This window comes from Vigna unguiculata, chromosome 5, assembly GCF_004118075.2.
Source record: "Vigna unguiculata cultivar IT97K-499-35 chromosome 5, ASM411807v1, whole genome shotgun sequence".
Taxonomy (NCBI): Eukaryota; Viridiplantae; Streptophyta; class Magnoliopsida; order Fabales; family Fabaceae; genus Vigna; species Vigna unguiculata.
Window position 1 is genome coordinate 44,365,951 of NC_040283.1, and position 24,965 is coordinate 44,390,915.

Here is a 24,965-nt window from a genome sequence, read left to right on the forward strand (position 1 = left end):
CTTCTATGCTTTGTCTTATTCTTCTAAAGTTTTGTTTTCTTCTTAGTAGCCGAAACAAAATTTATTTTGTTGAAATTCTTATGTTTGCCAACTCTAATATCTTCATTATTTCATATCACTAATGTTAGATGAATAACCATAAGAATTATTGAAAAATACTAGCTATTAAAACGAATTTATATTTTATTTTTTAATAAATAAATTTAGCAGTTGAAATTTTTTTCACACTTAACAACACTTCAAAATTAACTACATGTACACAACGTTTAAATTATTGAACATGTCGTGAGACGGAATTTGGTTAAAAATAAAAATAAATAAATTATTCACGAAGCTTAAACATATATTTCAATTTAACACTTGAATAAACTTATCTTAATTGAAAAACATAAAGAAAGATTTAACATACTAAAAAAAAAAAATCCACACTCTCCCTCACACACACCTCTCTCTATATGTGTGTGTATATATATATATATATATATATATATATATATATATATATATATATATATATATATATATATATATATATATAACCGATTTCTCTTTTTCAATTTTAATTTACTTAGACCAGTTGATTTGTTACCATTAACTATAAGGTGATATTATAAAGTTAACTATATATTATTATTCTTAAACTATTTTTTTTTAAAAAAAGTTATGATCGTAAAACATCACTTTTAAATAATGGCACGTGAAGTGTTATCATATTTTATCATATGACAAAACAATGTTTCACACCACATTATAATATAATATCTAAATGTTATATGTTAAAAAGAATATTATACATATTTTTTATAAATTAAAAAAACTATATATATTTTAAGAATGAAACACAACTTACAAAAAATCATTAATTTGAAAATGAAAGATATATTTAATCCTTTTGATAAGTAGTTATTATGTTATTTAAAAAAGTGAAATTAATTTTTTATCAGCAATTAAATCTGATTAAACTTTCCATGCACAATGATCACCTGTAATTCCATATAACCATTTTCTCCTTATTGAAGCAAATTACTTAACCTATCTATATTTTTAATCATGTAATTTTTTCGGTGATAAAGTATTATATTTAGGTACAGTTAGATACTTTAACATAAAACATTATTAAAAATATTTGCATATAGGAGGATATGAAAAATATGGGTCATTTTCAAAATTTATTTCATATATATGATGCACTTCCTTTAAATAATATCCAAACGGTTCTGTGACTTGACCTCTAAACCATTAGCCATGGATGCATCACCTTTCATCCATTCTTTCTATATCAAGTTCCAACCATAAATTAATTATCATTATTCTCCCCTCCTAGACTTTATATAAAAAGAAAACCTATTTCCTCTTTTTTCATCACATAAAAAAAAAAACAAGCAACTTATCATTATTGTCAACAAAATACTTACCATTCTTTGTTTATTCTATCACTAACATGGTTAAATCTATCCTTTCTCAATTGTCCTATATTACACACTTTTTTGCAAACTCCAATGTATAAATTCTATAAGTTTTCTTGTGATTCACAAGTTGCTCAATTTCAAACTTATTTTTTTAGATACGGAATAAAGTTGATCATGTTTTTTAGATTAAAATAATAATAATGAAGTTGTCATTGTATTCAACCCACCAAATGGTGACATTTATTGTAACTGCTACAACAAAAATCATTTTAGACAACATAAAATTATGATCTAAATTATAAAAACCATGGTCTAAAGATTAGACCACATTTTTTTAGGTGTGGTATAGGTGAGTGTAGTTATAGGTAATAGACAACGGTTTTTAGTACGACAATGTTTTTGAAACCGTTGCTTAAAATCCTTACAATAGACAACAATTTTTCAGGTTGATTTTAGACCTCACTTATATTTTTAGACCACATTTTTACTGGTTTTGTCCACATAGTTTAAAACAACAGTTGTATAATCATGGGCTTTCATGATATTTATACAACATTTATAAAAATGTTGTTTATTATATGTTTAGGCCACATTTATTTAGTTGTTATCTAATTTAGTGTGGTCTAAACTACAAAATGTTGTAGTGTGCCCTTACTAAACCAACTGTAATAACAAACTATTACAACTAGTAAAACAAAATATTATTATGGTGTAAAAGAGAGAGAAAAAAAAATGAGAATAATTTTCATATTTCATTTAATAAAGTCCAATTTATTTGTGGTTGACCACAAAAATGACACGAAATGTAGTTTCTTTTCTAGACAACATAAACAATACATAGTGTCATGAATTCCTCTAATCCATTATAGCATTATATAAAAACATTAAATAATGTCATATATACAAAAAATAGTTTTAAAGCTTTAAGTCAAACCCATCATCTAGTGTAAACAACATTGGAATAATGATCCATTCTTCAAGAGCCGCATTTTGAAATTTTCAATTTAAATTATTTTTCTTAAATATTGGAGATTGAGAGATGAGAATAAAATATGAAATATGACAAGTAGACAAAGATTTTGAAGAAACCAGGGTACCCTCATTTTGTCTGTAAACTATAATAAAATTAATTATTGTACTAGACATTTATAGTCATTGATGCAACCACATATATATTCATGGAATAAAGGGCAATAAAGTACTGAAAAAGATTAATTAATAGTTGAATGTAGTTTATTCATCTTATAGGTATATGAATACTATTTTTTTCTATCTTTTGTCCTTGTTTCATTTTCAATCTGTGATACAATTAATCCACACCATTAGGATAAGGACTCGCTTCATGTTCTTGAAGACATCAATAGATGTTTCTGAAGATTATCACTCTGCATAAACTTGAAGACATGCAAACAAATCAACTTCGTATTTATGAAACAAGAGTTGACTCTGAATCATTTAGGACTTGTGAACCTAATTAATTTTACATCAACATCCACCAAGATTCTCACAGAAAATTATTAGAACCTTGAATTAATCTATAAGTCTTTCATTATTGCTATATAGAGCTTGAGAGAAATTTTTGTTGCTTGGGAGGACACTCATACATGTGGTGGTTAATTCTAAAAGGAGAAATCACTTAAACTAGTTTAGTAGTTTAGACTTTAATGAAAAAGGTAATATATTCTTTCCTTGTTATACCACAATGAGTCACATTTACATATAATTCATGCCAAGAAGACTTTTGATATAAAGAATCCTTGGATATAAGATTCTTCACTCATATTTATACCTCATGTAAACCGCACCAAGACATATTCTCCAATACCACTATTGAATTTATTGAGAAGAATTCAATGGAGATACACAATAATGATAAGATTTGAGTCCAACTAATATAAGGGTTAACACCACTTTCAATTCATGACCTTAGTATAATGCTTTTATGAGTTACTTACCTTCACTACAAAAAAATACCATATTATCAACAAAATTTTATTGACAAAAAAAAATTTGTAGGAAAAATTGGATTTGCGATGAATTTTACTAACGAAAAAAATCAATCAATAAAGTAGGATTTATCGATAAATTGTGTCGACAAATTTTAGGATTTTAATTACCAACAGATATTTTTGTCAGTAATCCTTTAGTAAAATATATTGATAATGCATAATTTTTATTATCAACAAATATTTTTTCTGATAAAATGGACGTCAAAGTTTTTGCTACAGCTTTGACTATGTCGTAGTAAAATCCATCTACAAATCAATCAATAATAATTTTTCTTTTTAAGTCTGTCAATGAATTCTTTGATAATTAAACTTTCTGAAATTTCATTGATAAATTTATTATTAGTTTAATTTATCGATAAATTGGTCAGTAATTGAATTTTTTTTTAAATCTGTCGATAACTCCATCAACAAAATGGCCGTCAATTTTGTCACAAAATCTGATGAGGAGTGTGTTATAAATTAAATGAAAATAGATGAGAAAAAGAAAACAAAAATGAAAATAGGGAGGAGAAAGAGGAAGTGGGGAAGAGGAGGAAGAGAAGGTGACAACAACAATTCCAACATAAACAACTTGAAAAATTAAAAAAACATTATGAAAATTTAATTTTTCGGAAGAAAAAGTTGTACTTGAACGGTAAAAAATAAAAGAGTGTAATTTGGGAAAAAAAAAATATTGATAGCATGCACGTCAATAAGATTCAAAAGTGATAAAACAAAGCCTCTTAATTATAAGTCACCTCTACCTTAATACATTTTCCTTCAAATGAAAATATTATCGATTAGGAGTAACTCGATCTTAAATTAATTAATTTCATAATTTTAAGAGTGTAGAATTACATTATATTCTCACCATTCATCTTTTTAAGACATCATAGTCAAGATTAGTTATCCTGAAAGCTTTCAAGAAATTAACGATGATAAAAAATAATTTATTGTAAGCAATGTTTTAAAAGAATTTCAACAGTAGAATAATTAAACTATACCAGAAAACAAACCGTGAACTGAAATATACTTAGTTTATGTTTAGGTCATAATATTTTATGACCTATTTTATATTTATGGTGATTTTCTTTCGAATCAAATCAAATGCTAATAAAGTTGACACTCAATAAGATATTCTCTAAACTAAATTTGACTGTTCATAATATATTAATTTATAAGCTACTTACCTAAGTTTATATTTTTAATTTGTTTTTTAGAAGAGTTTTGTATACTCGAAATTATGTATATACCTTTTAGATATACGATTTAATTGACTGGTTATTATTCAGATCATTCAAGCACTGTCTGCGAAAAAAACAAAACAAGAAAAGAAAAATCAGTAAGGTAAGCAAATTCTGTTACAGGCTGAAATGTCAGAGATTACGTGAAAAACTTTGTCATGGAGAGCTTTGAGAAAATGAAAGTGTATAAGAATCGTCTCCTCTCTTAAATTATCAAACGAAGGAGATGAGGAAGGTCATATACAAAATTTCCTTTATCTCATGTTCAAGTCTTGAAAATAAAATTTTACTCTGCAGGTCTAAAATTGTTGTCTAATCTCCATAATTAATATATTTGATATACTTATAATAATATCTTTAAATAAATTAAAAAAACTGCAACCGAAAAATTTAATTGCAACATTCTTGTTTTTTTCTTTACAAAGTTTGCATGCACGTATCATCTTGTTGGAAGTCTCACGTCGACCAGAAATAAAAATAATTCATAATATATAAATGGGTACCATTCTTATCTTTAAAACTGATTTTGTGAGATTGATTTAGGCTTTAAAATCTACTTTTAACATGGCATGAAAGTCATCTTAGAAAGTGAGATCTTGACAAATTAATTAATTATAAAACATAATTTTCTCTCAAATTTAAGTTTTATTGCAACAACGTCACCACAATTTTAATAATAATTAAGTATAATATTTGACACACTGTTTTGTTCGATACAACATACATAATATATATATAAGAGAAAAATAGAAATGAATTGATAGAAATATTGCTTAAATAAGAAAAGTAGTACACACATGACTTGGTTTAACTGTTAAATCAGTGGGCATGCTTTTGTACATGAGATAATATATTTGTGTGTGAAAAACAACAAAAATGAAATAGCTGGAAAGAAAGCTTTTGCCTCTTTGTGAGTATTTTATTGAGGGGAGAAGTAGTTCACGGCCTCCCAAAGGTCACTGAAAACAAATAAAAGTAGGTCATGGACAACACTTGCTGTAGCTGCTAAAGTTGCATCGTCGTAAAAACACGTAACAAGGCCTGTGTTTTTATTTTTAAAACACTGTAGTGGTAAAAACATCGTGTAACAGTGTTTCCAAAACCTATAACTTGGAAACTTGATAATGAAAGAGAATGAATCGTAAGCATAAAAGATTTTGAAAGTGGAAGTGTTTGAGCAGCATATATAAGATTGAGGGAGTGTGTGCGTGTGTGTAGTTATTGTTTGGCCTATAGTACACACAGCATTATGAAGTAGGATATGCAGAATGTATGAAACTTAAAGAGAAAGAGGGAAATAAAATTGTTACTTAGAATATACAATAGAAGAAGCTAGGTAGCATAGAATAGAGAGAATATATATTGTCTGTTCCAAAACGTAATGGCCCCCACATCCTTCACGGGATGCTTCTGTGATATCGATTTCATCACGTGATACCTCCCTGTTCACTGTGCATGCTCACCCAATCACTCGCTGCTCGCTACTATCGTCACTTTGAGGTACATATCTTCTGTTCATTCTATGCTCTCTCCATCGTCATCATCATCTTCATCATCATGCAATCAGTAGTGTCCACGGAACTGCCTTTGCACCTTCATCACTGACCCATCTCCCACACCCATGAAATCTTTCGTTTCGGTCTTTGAACTTGAATCTACTTGCTTCTCCATTATTTCTGCTTCTCCACTTTCCCACTCTTCGATCCTCGGCATCACCATATGCTCCAAACTCTTCCTGCAACTCAAGGAAAACCCACTTCCCATGTTGCTGCTTGCCTGGGAATTCACCATCAGGTTGAAGTTTTCAGACTCGTTTCCTTGCTTGAAAATCTTCTGAATTTCTACCACATTGTTGCTTGACGTCATGTTCGGGTCTAACAAGCCAAAGCTAGAGCTGTCGAAGGGTAAATTATCATTACCATTACCATTACCACTCATCCTAGTAGATTCCATGTGACATGGGTACAAAGAGCTCACGCTATGCGACAACTCCCCTTTGTTTTCTTCTTGCTCTAGCTTTAGTCCATGATGAGGCACAGAAACACTGGCACTTGTAAAAGATGCTTCTGGGTATCGGTAATTTGTCCACTGTGCCTGTGACGACGCTGTCCCGAACATGTTGTTTGTTTCCGGCAACGTTGTTCCAGGTGAGAATACACTTGAATTGCCGGGAACAAGGCCAAGAGGATGGTTCAGTTGAAGATTTGTCTGGTCTAGCCATATCGGTAATCTTAGCTTATGTTCAACATGTTCCGCGGCGTCACCAAAATTCCCCATGTATGATTCTGAACCTGGCCCACCAAACTCTGAATGAAACCCGTGTAATTGTAGACCCTGAGGCATTAGTCTCGGGCCTTGCGCGTTCATCAAAATATCGTTTCCGAGGTTTGATAAAATTGCCGGAAGTCTCCCACTTTGTTCCACCATAGCGTCACAGAAAGCTCTATGCGTTACAAAGCTGTCCTTCCTGATTTGTCAAACAACTACAATAATTAATTCCCCATCTACCTCAACATTCTCCACTTCTCACCTCAAAAACATTAATTGCATTTAATAAACGTCCCAACACATACATTAAATTCAAGAATTAACCATTTCATTTCCTGTCATATAATAATTAAACATGCAGCAAATGAAGTGGAGACATATAATTGAATGAGGTTGATATGATGATGAAGAATGTGTTAACAGTGATAGTGTAGATACCTGGAGAATATTGTGCCACAGTCACATTTGTACTGTCTAGTCCCACAAATCTTGTTATGGGCTTTCCAGTCAGATTGAACAGCGTATTTCTTGGAGCACTTTTCGCACTTCCACTTCTTCTCACCGTGCTTTCTGCTGAAGTGTTTCTTTATCCCAGTGAGGTCTCCCAAGGCTCTGCAAGGGTCATGGTGCACGCAACTCTTCTCTGGACACACGTACACCTTCTTCCTCACCACCTCTTCCTTCGATCTTTGCCGCAGCTTCCACGGCAGATTGTGCCCTCGCCGATGCAGCTGCAGGTTCTGGTCTCTCTGGAAACCCTTGTTGCACACTTCGCATATGAACCGGTTCGTCGCCATCAGCGACTTTGGCGACAGAGCAATCACTTCTGCATTCGGATCTGCTATATTGGGCCATTAATTTACCAACCCGTGATTAATTAATATAATTTTTTTTTGAATTATATATAAAAAGAAAAAATAACATATACAAGACAAAGATGGAGATTGACATAAGAGAGAAGGACTTGGATGATAACTTGCCTGGTGTTCCGGGTAGGCTTCTTTTTCTCTTAGCTGATGATGAGTTTGGATTAGGGTTAAGATTAGGGTTTGAGTTTGGGTGGTGAACTTGAACTTGAACCGAGGAATCTCTGAGGTTGGAAGGGACAGTTGTTATTGCTTCACCAGACATCATGTTTGAAACCGAAGAGAATTGAAGTGTCCTAAACAAGCAACCTCGCAAATTCCGAAAGTACAAGCTAGCTCAAAAGTTTTGAAGCAGACAACGGTGACACAGGCACTGCAAAACAAAGTGGCATAACATGGAAGAAGTTAAAAAACAAAAAATTGGTTTAATTTTGCGATTTGAGACAAGAAAAAGGTACACATACATACATAGATATAGATGAGAAGAAATTGAAAATGGTTGTTTGACGTACATGTGAATTGCGGTGAGAGGAGAAATGTTAGAGAGTTTTTGGGTGAAATTGAAGAATTGTGAAAGAGAAGAGAGAATAAGGAAATAGTTAAAATGAATTGAATCTGATTTCTCTCCTTATCAACACGGCTGCTGAGGGTGTCAGTCAGCCATAGACTATGCTGGACCACTTTCTCTGTCTCTCGCTTTCGTGCACCATATATACCAATACCAATACATATACCTACTAATCAAACTAACACTGCTACTCTACCAAGTCAAATTAAACCACCTTCACACCGGTTTCTACCCTTCTTTGAGTTTTACCCGATTTACATTCACGTTAGATTAGAGATAAGATGATTTTATAATATATAAATATCGGTCTTTTTAGATTTAAAGTTAATTCTTAACATATATTTCTATTCATTTTAATCTCTTACACCTATCTATATATATATATATATTTTGTTCATTTTTGTTTATTCATGAAGCTTTGCTTCTTCAGCCTGCCATTTCCTAGACTGCTAATGTTGTTGGAAAAGAAACCTTCTTAAATTTCACATATTTAACTATTAGGTTTTCTCTCGTTAAAATATCATTTACCATAGTTTTTTTATTTCTAAATATACATATGATAGTTAATTTATGTTAGTTAAAGTGTCATCTCAGCAGTTCTTTAGATATTTTTGTTATGGCATGCAATAATCATTTCACTTCTCCACGTGGCTAAATATGGTAAAAGTTTAGATCTTTAAATAAAAAAATAAATAAAATGACAGATGCTCTATACTTGCACGCTGTGGCTAACAAATTGGTCCACGTGATAATATAATTAAACATGTATTTTATGAAGATATATATGAGTTGGAATCTTGTTATGTAGAAACCTTACTGTAAATATTCTGCATATATATATATATATATATATATATATATATATATATATATATATATATATATATATATATATATATATATATATATATATATATATATATGCTCTAGCTGGTTGATGAAATCTGAGGTTTATAATTTCTGAGGAACACATATTCTGGGAGACAAATTTTCCAGCACAGACACTTTGGCAAAACATGGGATGTCATGTTTCTCATATTTTCTTTCGTGGCTGATGATGCAATCATCTTTTTTTATTCACCAGTTAACTGTTTTCTTGTTTCCCGGCGGTTCTGTCCTTTTTATACATAAAAAGATAAATTATAATCTTTTGTAAAAAAATTATAATATGATCAAAGCATTTTTTTTGTATATATATAAACTGTTACATCTAAGTACATGTACTACCTTTCAACATAAAATATGTATATTAATTTAATATACCTAAGTTGAATATAGAAACAAAGTTAAGTCCATTAGTTTCAGATTACATGCAACTATGAAAACATTAATTCATAATAATGTAATAGGAAATTTTAATCTGAAGAGAAAGAAGGAAGAGAGAGAAAGTGATGATGGTGTCCGTGAGGCTTAACTTGTTGGGAATGGGAATGGGAGCCCACAACACAAAACCATTCTGTGAGAGAGAGAGTTATGAATCTGAATATGAATTTTTGTGTCTATGGCTCAAAAGTTGAAACATGGTGGGCTAGCCAACATGAGACAATGATAAAGGATAAGAGTTTTCAATTTTTAATGAGAAAATTATACTTTCACAACTTTATTTTACAATCTAAAGTTATTGTTTTTTAATATTTTTTAAGTAATTTTTCATTTTTTCTATATTCCAAACTTACTTTTAAAATATATCAATTCAGAAAATTATCAAAATTTAGATATTATAATATTATTGTTCTTTTTGTTGTTACAACATGAAGTAAAATTTTAAAATTATAATAATAACGACAATAATAATTATCCACGCGCTTCTTTATTTCTACAGCCTCTCTAAAATATCAATATTTCAATGTAAATCAATTTAATGGATATTTTACAATTTAGATGCGGTTATGATTCTTAGATTCGATTCGATTCGAATAACCATGCTCACCAACTCTTCTTTCACCCGTGTTTGATTTCATACAAAATAAAAACTAAAAATTAATGATTAGTGAGTGATATAAATAAATAGAATTTCATTGTTATTTAGATAATAGTTAATAAACATGAAAAAATTGAAATTAGAATAATATAAATCAAACAAAATTATTAAATATGATAAATAATTTTTAAAACATCAAAATGAAAGTTATTTAAAAATAAAATAATTATTTTTGTAACAAATTTAAAATTATCCCATAGCTTTTAGTAATTTTTGTTTATATATATATCTTAGTTTAAAAATTTATATACTTATTTCATTGATAAACTCTTGAGCGAGTTGCTGTCTATTACTTCCCTTTTCTCTATAAATTCGCTCCTGTGGCCCACATCATCGATCTCGTCTCCTGCGGAATTTCTTGTCTTCTTTCTTTATCTTTTGCATGTTCAGAGAAAAAAAACAATGTATTGTGATAAAATATTTCTAAATTATATTTTTATAACGAGAGTATATGTAACTGTTCGAAAATTTTTCAATAACTCTTATTGAATTATAATTTTATTTTTATTTTTTATCAATAAAGTATATTGTTTATAAGATTTTTTATATACATGACAGTCTGTGTTATGATGATGCTTATCATGACACCTCTCTCACTAATATATATCTACAAGTTCTTTAACACAAAAAAACAAATTATACATTAACTCATGAATACTCTCTCCTTAGTTTATACAGGAGTGAAATTAACCAATCGTTACCATAATTGAAAATTTTATTTAATATTGACTATTTTAGAAACAAGTTTTTTTCAAATTGTCTTTTATTAGAACAAATTTTAAAAATAAAATCACTAACAAATTAAGATATTTATAAGATAACTAAATAACTAAAGTTTATATACTTTGGGTCTATTTTTTTATAAATTGAATAAAACAGAGTCTTAAAAAAATTTAAATTTAAATTTAAAAAGGTATTTATAACATTAAATTTTTCCCATTTACATAGCATAATTCACATCTATGTATGTGAATTTAAAAGAAAAAAAGTGTAACAACAGTGTCTTTACTGATTATGCTTAGGGAGGCAAAAATAATGTAAAATGGTAAAAAGATATAACTTTTGACAAAATTTTCCTCTTGTGGTTGAAAAAGCTCTTTGTCAAATTATTTACACTCTTCATGCACACGTAAAGCTTCTTTATTAGACTAAATCAAATGTCTTGTTTTTTTCTTTTATAATTTCAAAATAAATTTAGGAGTGCTTCAATCCATATTTTTCTAATTTTTATTTTTAACTCCTGTGAGTATTGTAACTTTTTTTTTCTTGCATCAAATATGTGAAACATTACTACTCTTTTTACTTTTAAAAATTCTAACAATTTCAACAAATAAATAAAAATGAAAGGAAGATATTTTGACAAAAATGTCAGTAGCTGTCAGAAATCATATACCAGGAATATTGAGGGTTTGTCCTCTTCATAAGAAGAATATTAAAAAAAGGTAGGAAGGATGAAATATAGAGGATCCAATGCCATTTTAAATAATATTCAATTATTTAGCTATAATTATATGCAAATATTAATGCAGAAAAACGAAAAACGAAATCTTGTATTAAAAGAAAAACCGTAAGAAAATATTGTATGAAAGTTAAGTTAATCTATGGTACATGACAGCAACACTAGATGTGCACGTGAACTTCATAAATAAATTATTAACATTCTTAAAATGCTCCTTCTTGTCTGTCACGAGTTTCAAACAAATCCGAATTTTTTTCAAATTACAAAGAATATTCACATTTATGCATTCTAAACACTGTTCAAGTTAAAATATTTAATCTAAATCTAATGCATAGATGTATGCATCAGAATAAGTTAAAAAGCTGCTTTAAAAAATGCTACTAAATTAAATATGAGAAGGTTGGTAAGAAATTTCTTATATTCACATAAATAGTTTGCTACTTCATCAAATCTGCAATCAGACAATTAGTTATTGGTTATCTTTTATGTGAAGAAGCTAACAAATATGAGGTACATTTTTTTAACTGATTTTATTTATGCTATAGATAATGGCTTTCTTAATGCTATATTAGATGTTTTTCATATAGTTATTTATAATTATTTATAACTATAAATTACACCTAATTTACAGTTCAATATTATAAAAATATTTGATTGTATTTCAGTAATATTTTACGTAGTATAATATAAAACTGTTTCTGGTTAATATATTAATAATTATATAATTTAGAATATATATATATATATATATATATATATATATATATATATATATATATTATTGTTGCGGTGGCAGCAATTGTCCCGTGGCGGTGGACCGAGTCACAATTAAATCATGACGCTTGGGCTCATACGCTCTTAGGTAGAAAGAGTTGCGTCCTGACTAATAACTATGACTTTTGGTTAAGTGGTAAGTGCTCGATCCAACAATGTTGAGCGGAAGATTGTTGCGGGTAGTAGCAATTGTCCCGTGACGGTGGTCAAATGGTAAGCGCTTGATCCAACAATTATGACATTGGTCAATTGGTATTAGAACCAAGGTCATGAGTTCTATTTCCAATAGATAATTGCTGAGGGAGAGTGATCAAGTGGTAAACGCTCGATCCAACAATTATGACAACTTGAAGTAACCCATTTCAATTTTATCGAATGCTTGGTTTTGATGAATCCACCAAAAATTCAAATCAAACTATACTGATTAAATAGAATCAGTATCAATTTATCTTTACCCTAAATTTAAATAAATTAAAGTCATAAATACCTAAGAAATGTATCCACAATTTTCAGCCTCTAACAAATTACAAGAATTAGCCTAATACGGAAAATAGTAATATTAAACCGTCCCAATAGAAGATTCAATTCGTAAAAAGAAAAGGACTGGGTCACTTACAGAACCGGGCCTTATGGGCCATCACTTTTCAGAGCCTGGATTCTACATTTGGGTCAATATCCTTTTTTAATGCACCCACATACTTTTCATACGCATCATCATGGAGATGGTTAAACTGCCCTCGTAAAAATAAAAAATTTTAAGATTATACAATTTGAAAAGAAAAAATAATTTATAAAGTTCATAACCAAAATTTTTTTCGTATAAAAAGATAACTTAAAGATTACATGATACAAAATAATAAAAACTTCTACATTATACAAAGTAACACATATTTTTGTATTACATGATATATATATATATATATATATATATATATATATATATATATATATATTAACTATATATATATATATTAACTTTTTGTTAAAATTAAAATTAGTCTATCTTCAAAACTTTAGACTAATTTAGTCTCTCATCTTTAAAAACATGATAAATTTAGTTATTTTAACAATACTTTATTAAGTTTATTTGACGTTTTATACGTATTTCTCAATCAACATTGAAGCAAAAATGATTTAAACGATATAAATAACTCAAATACTATCATGAAATGCATTTGAAATGTTAAATAAACTTAAATAAAATTAGTTAAAATGACTAAATACACACATTTGTAAGGTTGAGAGACTAAATTAGTCCAAAATTTCGAGGAATGACCATTTCTAATTTTCACGTTAAGAGACCAAAAATATATTTAACTAAAAAAAATTACAGAATGCCCAATCTAAATCATTTTTCAAAGATAAAATGAAAATTTTTATATTCATAAAAGTGCAAAAAGAAAATACCAAGTGGAAAAGGAAATTCACTCAGGTAAATATTGTTTGATTACGTTTAAAATTTAATTAACGGTGTTCATAATCATAAACACTCAACTTTAACGAAATACCTAAATATCATTATTACTTAGAATGAAGATATATCAATAGCAAGGGGCTTCAGTCATTTTTGGGAAGGACAGCATAAAAATGGATAATGAATTTCTCCATCTTTTGTCTTCTCAAGGTAACCATGTCTGCATTTAGAAAATGAATTATTAAGATTTTGAATAAAAAACGATCATTTTACGATTTAGGAAAAGTAAATAAGATTACTTTTGCGTAGGATGTAGTTGTCAACGAGTGGGGACACAAGAACATGGATTCCCAACAAAAAAAAATGAAAAATTGAAAAGGAGCTTGTAAAAAGTTATGAATCTTTTTCTTTTGGCCATTATGATAAATAATGATTTCAGATAAATGTAATGAAAATTGGAAATAGAGAGATTTGGGTGCAACCTCAATTTTCCTCCTATTTTGAATTTTGATTATGGCATAAAATTTACAAAATAACATAAATAAATTAATGTTCTATCACTATTAACGTGTTTTATTTTATTTATTTATTTAGGACTCAAAAGATAAGTATTGCTTTAAACATGATGAAGAAGAATTGTTTAGATAAAAAAAAAAAGAATATAACTTAAACCCAAAATTTTAGATTCTACCTCAAAAATAAAAAATAGAAAGAGTCTATTCACTGTATATCATATTATATTTTAATACATTATAAATTAAAATGTAAAATTTAAAAAATATATTTTTTCGTTCCACTATGATGGGAGGTGCAGGAAGAAATGATAAAGGTGTTGAAAGCAAACACATTAATATAATTTAATATAATTATTTTTACAAAACCTATAAACATCACTCTCACACATTAGCAACTGCTCTTCTTTCTCATCTTTCCTTTATTTTAAATTAATGATTTTAGTAACTTACTTTTAGGTTTTAGATTAAAATAAATAAATGATAAAGACTAAAAATAATCTTCTATACATATAGGAATTTGTATCTTTAGTGATATATTGAGTTAATCCAAAATTCATTTGTTATCACGTTAAAATTGATTAAAAAAAATAATACAAAACACGAGAAGACTAAACTAAAAATAATAAAAAAATACAATCCACAAAATATAGACAAAATATATTTATGATTTTTTTTAAATAAATACATAAAGATAAAATATAAAACATTTATATTGTTACCTATAAATAAAATTATACTAATTAACTCATCGGCACAAAGATTTCTCTTACAAGAAATACGATAAAAAGTTTTGAATTGAATATGCTTAAAAAAATTGCAAACATTAAGATCATTTCATTCTAAGAATCCAAAGAATAATTTATTGATATAAGAAATCATAACAAACTAAAATATAATTACTCTATAACAAAAATCAAGATTATCGAGAATCTAATTAAGCATATTTTTATCTCATTAACTGTCAAATAAGAAAAAATACATAAATTGAAAAAAAAATGTTAAGTTAATCACTGATTTACCTTTTAATGATATTACAATGAACAGTTAGATTTAACTTTGAAATTAAATAAAAAAAGAAAAGAAAAACATTCTTGAAAATTAGTCTCTTCATAGTGTCATGTAATGTTAAAAATGTTAATTAATAAATTATACGTGTTTATTGGAGAAATAACAGCTGGAGAAAATCCAAGTTGTGTGAAAAGGACCATGCAGGGCTATAGTTTCATGATTATCGTGTTCATTTGCCATGTCAATTATATGGGTGCTTAATTAGTGGGTGTCACATGTTATAACTAATTGTTTTAAATGATAGTCTCATAATATCAACAAATGAAAACTAAATTCATCAATAATCTATAATTTGTAATATCTCTATACTTTTTTGTTAATATTTGGATGGAATATCTCTACACTTTCCAATATTTAATATATAAATATATGATTCATACTCATTAGATTCAAATGTCTCAAATTACATACCAAACTCGTAGAAACGTCAAATTCTTATAATTTCCATAATGATAATTTATTCGTTATTACTCAATAAAACTTTAACTATAATTGGCACCTATTAAATCAAGTCAGTGATCTGAGAAGCATATTTCTTATGCCATTAGAGTAGATACTTTTAATCATTAAAATTAAACCTATAAACCATGAAGTAAGGTTTGACCAGAGTAAAAAAAATAAAATGCTTGGCCACTAAAATAACTTAGTGATGGACGCATGAAAAAAACCTCCTAGGATTCGAGGTGTTTAAGGACAAAACATGAGGAAGAAACTCGATTGGAACTAAGTTTTGTGTGTCAACGTGAACCAGAATATTGATTATTTACAACTTATGCGAGGTAGGTTCCAAATCAAAAGCTGCTTTCGCTGGTGACGAACAAATTGAAAAACCTGGGTATCATCGGTTTTTGTTTGCGACCAAAATGTTTGTGAAAAAGTTTGAATGAAGGTAATACTTTCCCTGTTGCTTTTGATCAGCTCTATTTTTGTTAACGAGATTCTAGTTCAGCACGACTATTTTACATTTCTTAATTCGTTAGCATTTGAATAATGAAAAAACAATAATGTCACAGACTCATGTGTTGATGTAGTCCCCATTAGACTTGGTTTATGTTTCAGTGCTAGGAAATGGGAAAAAAAGGACAAGAAATGAGGACAAGGCTAATATAGAAATGAGGAAGTTTCAAGGCATTAGAAGACTTGACATTTGAAGTAGCTTTATTATGTCTTTGTAATAAGACAACTCGCGAAGTTCTCCAAGGACACAAGCTTAGCGCAGAAACCTATGCAATCAGACTCATCACCATGCCTTCAAGTTTAAATACTACATAGTTGTTTAGAGTTGAAGGGGGTTCTGTAACCTTAGCCAAACAAACAGTGAGAAAAACAAAAGCCTTAGGTACCCCTTTGGATTTTTTATTTTTTAGAAGAGGGAGGGAGTTATTATTTACTTTGATTAATAGAGAGTCAGTATCAGAGGGTATTTAAATTTGTCGTCTGCATTGTGTAATCCAATCAAACAAGCAACGTATCTTAACCTGTTAATCTGCTTCATTTTGGATACATTTTTCTTTTTGCACAAGAGTCCTGTCTTGCGAAAGTGACACTAACTTATTATGTCACAAAATTAATTTTATATCTCAGTTTTAACTTTGTGCAAAGCTCAATTTATAGCAGAACTATGCATTGTGGTGATGAGGTGTTAAGCAGATTGTGCTTTATCTATCATGCGCAAGTTGCTATCTAGTACGTAGGTGAAGGTCAATTCATTGAGTAAAGCCAAATTGATGGGTTTCTCTGTCTTCTTCTCTCAAACTTTACTTGCAACTAATTGGTTCCTGTCCCTAGTATCTTCTCCACAATGTTGGTAATATCTGCATGGGACTGGAGCCATATTATATATAATGCGGATAACTAGATAAAACTTTACTCTCTTATTTAAACCCAGCCAAATTGGTATTATCGGCACTTGTTGATTCCCTTGGTCTCTCTCTCTTTCTCTCTCTTTTGCTAAGAGCAAAGTGTTCTTTGATGGAGGGAGATCAACTGGGTTCTGGTTACTCTTTTCCACCAGGCTTCAGATTCCACCCTTCTGATGAAGAACTCATAGTTCATTACTTGCAGAACAAAATCTGTTCACGTCCTCTTCCAGCATCTATTATAGCTGAGATAGATCTCTACAAGTATAACCCGTGGGAGCTACCCAGTTTGTCCTTCGCCATGCACTCACTCCTTCTGTTTACCAAGGGATTAGATAAACTTCTCCGAAATGCTTTCAAAGAGAAGAAAATAAAATGAAAATTTTAACTAAACTTTTCTGCATCTGTTAAACTTTATGCTTAAACTAGCTGCTTCAAAAGTTTATATTATAAACTAGTTTTAGCTTATGAGACTTTTTACTTTATTTTCTTCTCTTATAAATGTTTCTGAAAAAAGTTTATTGAGAGACTTCCTAAGTCATGTTGATGAATGCAGTTGAGAAAAATGAATCCTTTTTTTTTTTTTGTGATTTTGCAGATAAGTCTTTGTTTGGAGAAGAAGAGTGGTACTTCTTTAGTCCAAGAGACAGAAAGTACCCTAATGGATTGAGGCCAAACAGGGCAGCAGCATCAGGATACTGGAAGGCAACAGGAACTGACAAGCCAATTCTTTCTTCTAGTGGATCAAAGCGCATAGGAGTGAAGAAAGCTCTGGTGTTTTATTCAGGTCGACCTCCTAAGGGATCTAAGACGGATTGGATCATGAATGAGTATAGATTGATTGATACAATCACCAAATCCTCCAGGCTAAAAGGCTCCATGCGGGTAAGTATTCTTGTAAACAAAAATTTTGGTTCCATGGGAAGAAGAGTTTAAGATAACAGGATATTTATAGCAGAATTGCTTTCAAACAGGATCTTGAACCACACAAACTAGCAATTCCATTTGGTTTCGTTGTTCCTAGCAGTTGGTTTAAACACACATGATTACTACTAGTAACTTAAAATTGTTGAATAAAGAAATGCAGTATATTAAAGTCTAAATAAAAACAATATCTGCTCAAATCTTTCCACCGAATTAAATACTTGTTTGTCCAGCTAAAAGGGTCGGTCTGATATCCCTATGAAAATGGAGATAAAAATTCCATCATTAAAAACATCACTCCCAATTTTCAGGAGATATAAAACTATTGTAAGAATGAACAGTACTTTAACTTTTAACATAATTAAGTAAACTTCAACCATTCTGCTAAAAACTCGTAACAAAGCATAGTAAAGTATAATATAGATTCCATTGAGGAACAGCATGAAACGGGCAACTTCTCAAAGGTACGAATTTAGAGTTCAGTTTTATGCACTTACATTAGATTTACGGATTACTAAAATGCTATATGTTAATGGTGGACACACCAATCATTTTAAACCAAGAAAAAGATATCTAGGATCATTTTTCTACTAAGATAACTTGTGAGGTCTATTCAAACTATTTTCAAACGTGTTTCTGAAACTTCGATACCTTATTCATAGTACATGAACTTCATGCAATAATAAACTTGTCTCTTGTTGTCACAGCTGGATGACTGGGTACTTTGCCGGGTTCGACATAAAGGCTACTCTTCGAAGATATCAGGTGAAAATCAAGAGAATCCTAGTGAACTAAATCTGTCTGCAAAACTACCTAGGAGTGAAGAATATCCAACAAACATGAACTGTCGGGCTGACATGATCACTGATTATCAATACAAAGACTATCAGATCATAGCCTCTATTCTTGTTGGTGCACCTGTATCTCCCACTGAAAACATGCCAAATATGAGCTTTAAGGGCTGCAAAGGCACCAATCTAGTTTCAGTTTTTGAAGATGGTTTCACTAAAGTGAACTCTCAAACGACATTTCCTTCTTTCGACAGTTACTTCAACCCACTGACAAGAAAATCCAATGAAGATGAACCGTATGGAAATCTCATCTCTTTTAACAGGAAGTTCAACGCTGAGGACAAAATGGACGAATCACCTAGCAGTAGAGAATTGAACTGCTATAACCAAAACCAGCCTGAAGATGACATTTTCAGTGGTAACCCACCAGACAATGGCATCAATTTTCAAGAGCTTAACGATTTAGTCTTTACAGGAAGGTACCCTCAGTGATGAAAGTTCTTATTATAATTTATAAGACAGTTATTACTTCACAGGTATGACTTAGATGTAACCGGAAGGATGATAGCACCAAATATTCAAGCGAATGATTGATCTTTTTCTTTATGCATGGCTAACATGGGGCAGTATAGAAGTTTCCATGTATTCGTGAAATTACTAGGAATCAGTGTAAATAATGCCCCAGCCAATTAGCTTCTTGAGCGTGACCTGTGTCAGTTCAACCAGTACTTTATCCTACCTAGTATAATCATAGCGTGTAGAAACAATTTGTATCTATCCAACCCTCAGGAGTTGCTTTTTATTTAAAAGTCACATGTAAGTAACAAGAAAATCCACATGCTGCTGCGTATTGCAATACCTTCTCAGGAGTTTTTATTTTACTTCTAAATGACTTGTATCATTTCTCACACCACTTTTAATTTTGGCTTTTGTATGTTTTACTATAAAGGTCAAATTTTACAAAATTCCAATTTTTATAACTTTTCATTTGAACTTTAATTTTTACCACTCAAAATTAATTTAATTATTATAATCAATTTTATTTTTTTTATGAACCAGCATAAATCATCGTGATCTTCACGTAAATGATCGTATGCATTAAGAAAATTTTGCAGTTCACTTTGCACCATTTGTTTCGGTCACTGATTTAACATAAATGGTAATTGAGATCATATTTAATAATAAAAGTTGTTTTTGTGAGAGGTTATGTAAGAATGGTGTTAGAAGACTGGTGTGCCCCAAACATCAATCTTCTAACTTAGTATGCAGAGACTTACATGCCAAGAGAAATAGTAGGCCAGACTCATGAAATAGAGCGATGATATATTAAAGTGGCCATTAATACATCAAGGAGTTACAAAGCACATTGGTAAAGTATATGTTGCCATTCTCCAGCAGCTGAACCGTGATGTAGTGTTGGAAATTTACAGTGACAGCCCTCAGATAGCGCAAGGATGTAATACCATGTTACAACCGGATACCAGTACAATAAGGGAAATGATTCAAAATCAAGTCACCTCAGAGCACTGAAATAAAGAGAAGATACTGTGTTAGCCAGGAGATGAGGGAATACAGAATTAGCATAAATAAATAAATTAAGAAGCACTCTTGCTAGTTTCGGTTATGATGAACACAATCGCAGCTTACTTGTATAAATACATAACGATTCCAAGAAGAACACAGAGTAGAATGATGTCGATGATGAAGTTTCGACTAGACCTTATCTGGAGAGGAAACAAAAAATTGCAATTCAGTTGAAACTTGCAATTTGAAAGTTTTCACAGAAAGCAGAGTGCAATTAATCATGTCAATTACATCGTTGAGAGTTTTCTTCAGCTTCACGTTAGTGTTCCTCAGTTCGTTTGTTGTCTTATCCACCTGTGTAATCAGATCACGCACTTCATATGCATTCATGACAATATTATTCTGTGAAAACTACCTATCTGTCTATCTATCTGAACAGATACCTTTTTGTCAATTTCGTCCATTAGTGGAACTTGCCGATCCAATTCCTGAACATAGTTGGGGGAAATATGAGAAAAAGATTACCCTCTTAAAAAGCCGACATCTTTCAACAAAACTCAAACAGAGAAAGATGCATAACAGAACAAACCTCATTCATATCTTGGGCCAGATCCTTCAAGGTATCCAATCCCTCCGATATGATATCAAGTCCTTCATCCTGTACAAATAAAAATTTGACTCATCAAGACTATAGATCAATCTGTGGCAAATACCATAAAAAGACTACAACAAGGTAATTGGAATACTGAAGAAATCTTGCATACCTGTTTCTTCCTGCGCATTTCATACTCTTGTCGGAACTGACTGGATTCTTCACTTTGTTGGAAATATTCATCATCAAGTTGTCCTTCTGAGGTTAGGAATGAAAGAGGCGATCATAATTAACAATGAATTCAGATGCTGATGATGGTAAATGCATTCAATACTAGTAATGCCGATCACCTGAGTCAAACTTGACATAGGGCTGAGTTGAGTCAGCACCCCATGCTGCAGTTTGAATAGAAGCACCAGAAATACCATCAGGTATTGCTTGGATTCTCTCGGGCAATGCCAGAACAAGATCCTGACGAACGGCCATATCCTCTTTTGTGAGACCTTTAACCTGTTAATGTTAGCATTAGATTTTTAAATGCAACCAAACCCTTGCTTCCATTATTACTACTTGAAGATAGCATAGACCCAAGACACAAAGCAAATTGAAGCATATCTTCCCTCTTCTGAAAATAGATTTGAATAGCAGTTATTTTATTTTCATTCATCGATTTCTCGCTGAAACGTATATACCAATAGAAGGTGGACCATTAAGCACATTTGAAAGATTTCAGAAAGACAATATCTTGATTTAGCCAACCCTCAACCAGTGACAAAGGGACTCTAGTGAAAGCAAAACTCAAAAGAGTGGAACTTATTTCTTAAGCTTGTTCAACCAGACAAATAATTCAAATTCATTACCAGAATGATCTGCATCTCATCCTTCTGAATACTTTTATGTAACTTGCGTAACAAGTCATTCCTTTTTCTCTATTTGGTGTACAATAACTAAACGGGGATTTTTATGAAACTACTCAAATCTCCCACCACATTGGCCATTCCTTCTAAGGCCATAAAAAAAAATGTCAATATGGTATTTTTGTTTAAACCATGATCAGTTGGAATTAATTTTCCGTCTGATAGAAAAACAAGTCCTTTGTTTTAGCATACATTAAATGCTAATAAAACTGCACTTAATACGGCAAAAAAGGTGAAGAAACAAAAAAGAGAAACGTTAGAGCTGATGAACAGATTGTGAAAGAAGGTTGGTGGACCTTCTTATTCACCAATTTGCGCAGTCTTGGAATCTCGTCCATGAGTCTGCCCTTGGTCCGACGAACCTCCGCATTCAAAGCCGCAGAAACAGCCCTGTTGGACTCCGTGGAAGCAGCCTCCGATTTCTGCATTGAAGCAAAGAGGGTGAATTTCGAAGAAAAGCAAAGAGAAGAAGAAGAAAAAGAAAAGGGAAGGGAAGAGAAGGGAACGTTGAGAGCCGTCTGAATGCTGGATTCGACGGCTGCATAGAGACGAGCAAAGGCGTCGTCGCCATAGGCGTTTTGCTCGCGCTGCTTGTCGATGTCGTATTTGTCATATTTGTGACAAATGGAATCGACGCGGAAGAGAATGTCGATGACGGACATTGTTGCCGCTGTTGTGGATTCTCCTCAGGTTGATTCTGTGTGGGGGAAACTCTGCAAAATAAGGAATGGCAATGGATAGCGTGACACCATGGGGGAGAGAGAAAGTTGTTGAAGTTCTTCTTTTTGGTTACTCTCCACTCTTCCATCTCAAACGCTAACGCAAACCAGCCGTTCAACGCACAATTCGCTGCCACAACCCTTCTCCACACATTACCAATGTCAATGCATGCATATTCCTTTCTCTTACCTCATTATAGTTACCGTTACCTTATTATTAATAAAGTTAGTTAATTTATCTTCCTTTTTTTATAAATTTTACCAAGCAAAATAATGTATATATGAAGGTTATTTTGTTATCCTATAATAGGAAGTAATTTTGTAATAATTTTAGAAACTAAACCATTTCTTTTAATAAATTTCAGATTAGATTAACTTTAGATTTTTCTAATAATTATTTTAAAATATACTATAATATTTAATATTAGAAAAACTACCGAGTTTCACTCCGATTAAGAAAAAAACATCTTTCATTGTGTTGAGTTAGATTGAGTCTTCTGGAAACCAACCGCAAAAAGATCTCTATCCGCGTGTAACTCTATGACAAACATCAAATACATGTCTTTCTAAATGTGGATTTCTTCACCAAAAAACCTAGTTTAATTTCAAAGTCCCTCAATTGAGATTCAGTTTAACGGTGTGTTCTGAAACCATTCCTGCAGGAAAATATCTCAATTCGATTTCAGACTAGGAAAAAAAAAAACATAGCAAACTAATTGATATATATGATCAAAAAAAGAAACAACATAGATCGAAGTTTAAGGGCACATTTGACTTCACAAGAACAAAATACTGAAATTGAAAATGTGAATAAAAAGCCGAAATTAAAGCAGCCAGGGCGTGGATCAGACCCACAGATCCGAGAGAGGATCGTAAGATCAAGCGCCGCCAGATTTGGAGCGGTAGAGTTTGCCGAAGACGTGGAGGGCGGTGACGAAGCCGATGAAGCAGAGGCTCATCACCAGCACCACCGTCGGTGAAATCTTCAGCCCGGGAGCGTCGTCCGTGTAGAACCTCAGCATGTTGCCGCCTCCACCGCCGCCGACACTGGCGCTGGTGGAGCTGTTTCCACCAGCAAGGCGGCGACGGCGCATGCCGGCGGTGGCAGCAGCGGAACCGCGGGGAGCCGCGATTCCTGGTCGGGTGGCGGTCGTTGAAGTGGAGGACTGAGACTGAGAGGAACCTCTGGCCATGTCGCAAACACAAGGATGAAGAAGGAAACAGAGAAATTGGGAGAAGTGGAATTTGAGGAGAGAAGAAAAGGAAAGAAAGAATTAGGGTTACAATAGTAAAATTAAAAGGGCGTCATAAAAATTGGGATCTTTTTCATAATCATTTCATCTTAGTTTTGATAAGAAATTTAGTCTTTATTTGTAACAAGATAAATAGAATAAATTACACACTATTATCTTAATTATTTTGTTTTATGCGTGTATTAATGAACTATTTTTATTTTAAAACACGAAAGAGTTGGATTAAGAAATTATTAAATCGGGTAGATTTGGTAGTTGATCGGCCCCCATAAACTTGATTTGGATCTCCGCGAATAATTCTTCATAGATTTATTCTATTTAAAAATATTAAAAGAATATATTTCATTAATTTCAATGATTTAATTATTTTATGTTTTACCCTTTTCTTGAAAATGGTAGATTAATTAGATATTTACAATGAAGTAATCTTATAACTTATATTTACTTATATTTTAAATTATGTATATCTTAAACTAAGTTTATTTAAAATAATCATTGATACGTTTTAAAAATGGATATATTAAAATATTTAAATTCCAGTGAATATTTGTTTTAATAAAGTCATCACAATGAAGTGATTTAAATATAACTCAATCTTGATCAAGAATTACCTTCTTTGCACAATGAATTTTTATATTATTTATAGTAAATAAATGCATATTAAGCATTTTTTTTATTGTGAATGACATCAGTATCTAATTCAGTGGAAAACTATAAGGATAAATAACATATATGTCAAATATGAAACTCATACATTAAATAACCTAAACAAGTTTAGACAATTTTTTCCATCAAAATTTTAAAAGAGAATTTTTTTTTTTTTTAAATTACA

The 24,965-nt window shown here is 30.9% G+C and overlaps 4 protein-coding genes across 8 annotated transcripts; 1 reads left to right on the forward strand and 3 right to left on the reverse strand.

Moving 5' to 3' along the window:
* Positions 1–5,891: 5,891 nt before the first annotated feature.
* Positions 5,892–8,458, reverse strand: LOC114183080 (zinc finger protein BALDIBIS-like). 4 transcript variants are annotated; one of them, XM_028069932.1, is made up of 4 exons: positions 8,288–8,458; positions 7,890–8,148; positions 7,348–7,747; positions 5,892–7,108 (listed from the first exon to the last, which is right to left on the reverse strand). In XM_028069932.1, exons 2-4 carry the CDS (start codon positions 8,041–8,043, stop codon positions 6,205–6,207), a joined length of 1,458 nt encoding a protein of 485 aa, XP_027925733.1. In that variant the 5' UTR covers positions 8,044–8,148; positions 8,288–8,458; the 3' UTR covers positions 5,892–6,204. The 4 variants fall into 4 exon arrangements, with proteins under 4 accessions (XP_027925733.1, XP_027925731.1, XP_027925729.1 ...); XM_028069930.1 differs by having other exon boundaries at positions 7,348–7,750; XM_028069928.1 differs by having other exon boundaries at positions 7,348–7,750; positions 8,244–8,458.
* Positions 8,459–17,406: 8,948 nt separating this feature from the next.
* On the forward strand, positions 17,407–20,009 carry LOC114184067 (NAC transcription factor 56-like). The gene is made up of 3 exons (XM_028071303.1): positions 17,407–17,700; positions 18,012–18,298; positions 19,045–20,009. The coding sequence occupies exons 1-3, from the start codon at positions 17,526–17,528 to the stop codon at positions 19,618–19,620; spliced, it is 1,038 nt and encodes a 345-aa protein (XP_027927104.1). The 5' UTR covers positions 17,407–17,525; the 3' UTR covers positions 19,621–20,009.
* Positions 20,010–20,431: 422 nt separating this feature from the next.
* Positions 20,432–23,323, reverse strand: LOC114183243 (syntaxin-71-like). 2 transcript variants are annotated; one of them, XM_028070180.1, is made up of 9 exons: positions 22,668–23,323; positions 22,458–22,583; positions 21,595–21,754; positions 21,417–21,502; positions 21,242–21,310; positions 21,096–21,140; positions 20,944–21,006; positions 20,776–20,852; positions 20,432–20,654 (listed from the first exon to the last, which is right to left on the reverse strand). In XM_028070180.1, the coding sequence occupies exons 1-9, from the start codon at positions 22,821–22,823 to the stop codon at positions 20,642–20,644; spliced, it is 795 nt and encodes a 264-aa protein (XP_027925981.1). In that variant the 5' UTR covers positions 22,824–23,323; the 3' UTR covers positions 20,432–20,641. The 2 variants fall into 2 exon arrangements, with proteins under 2 accessions (XP_027925981.1, XP_027925980.1); XM_028070179.1 differs by having other exon boundaries at positions 22,458–23,323.
* Positions 23,324–23,573: 250 nt separating this feature from the next.
* LOC114183244 (protein transport protein Sec61 subunit beta-like) lies at positions 23,574–24,189 on the reverse strand. The gene has a single exon (XM_028070181.1). It carries the CDS (start codon positions 24,071–24,073, stop codon positions 23,759–23,761), a length of 315 nt encoding a protein of 104 aa, XP_027925982.1. The 5' UTR covers positions 24,074–24,189; the 3' UTR covers positions 23,574–23,758.
* Positions 24,190–24,965: the final 776 nt, after the last annotated feature.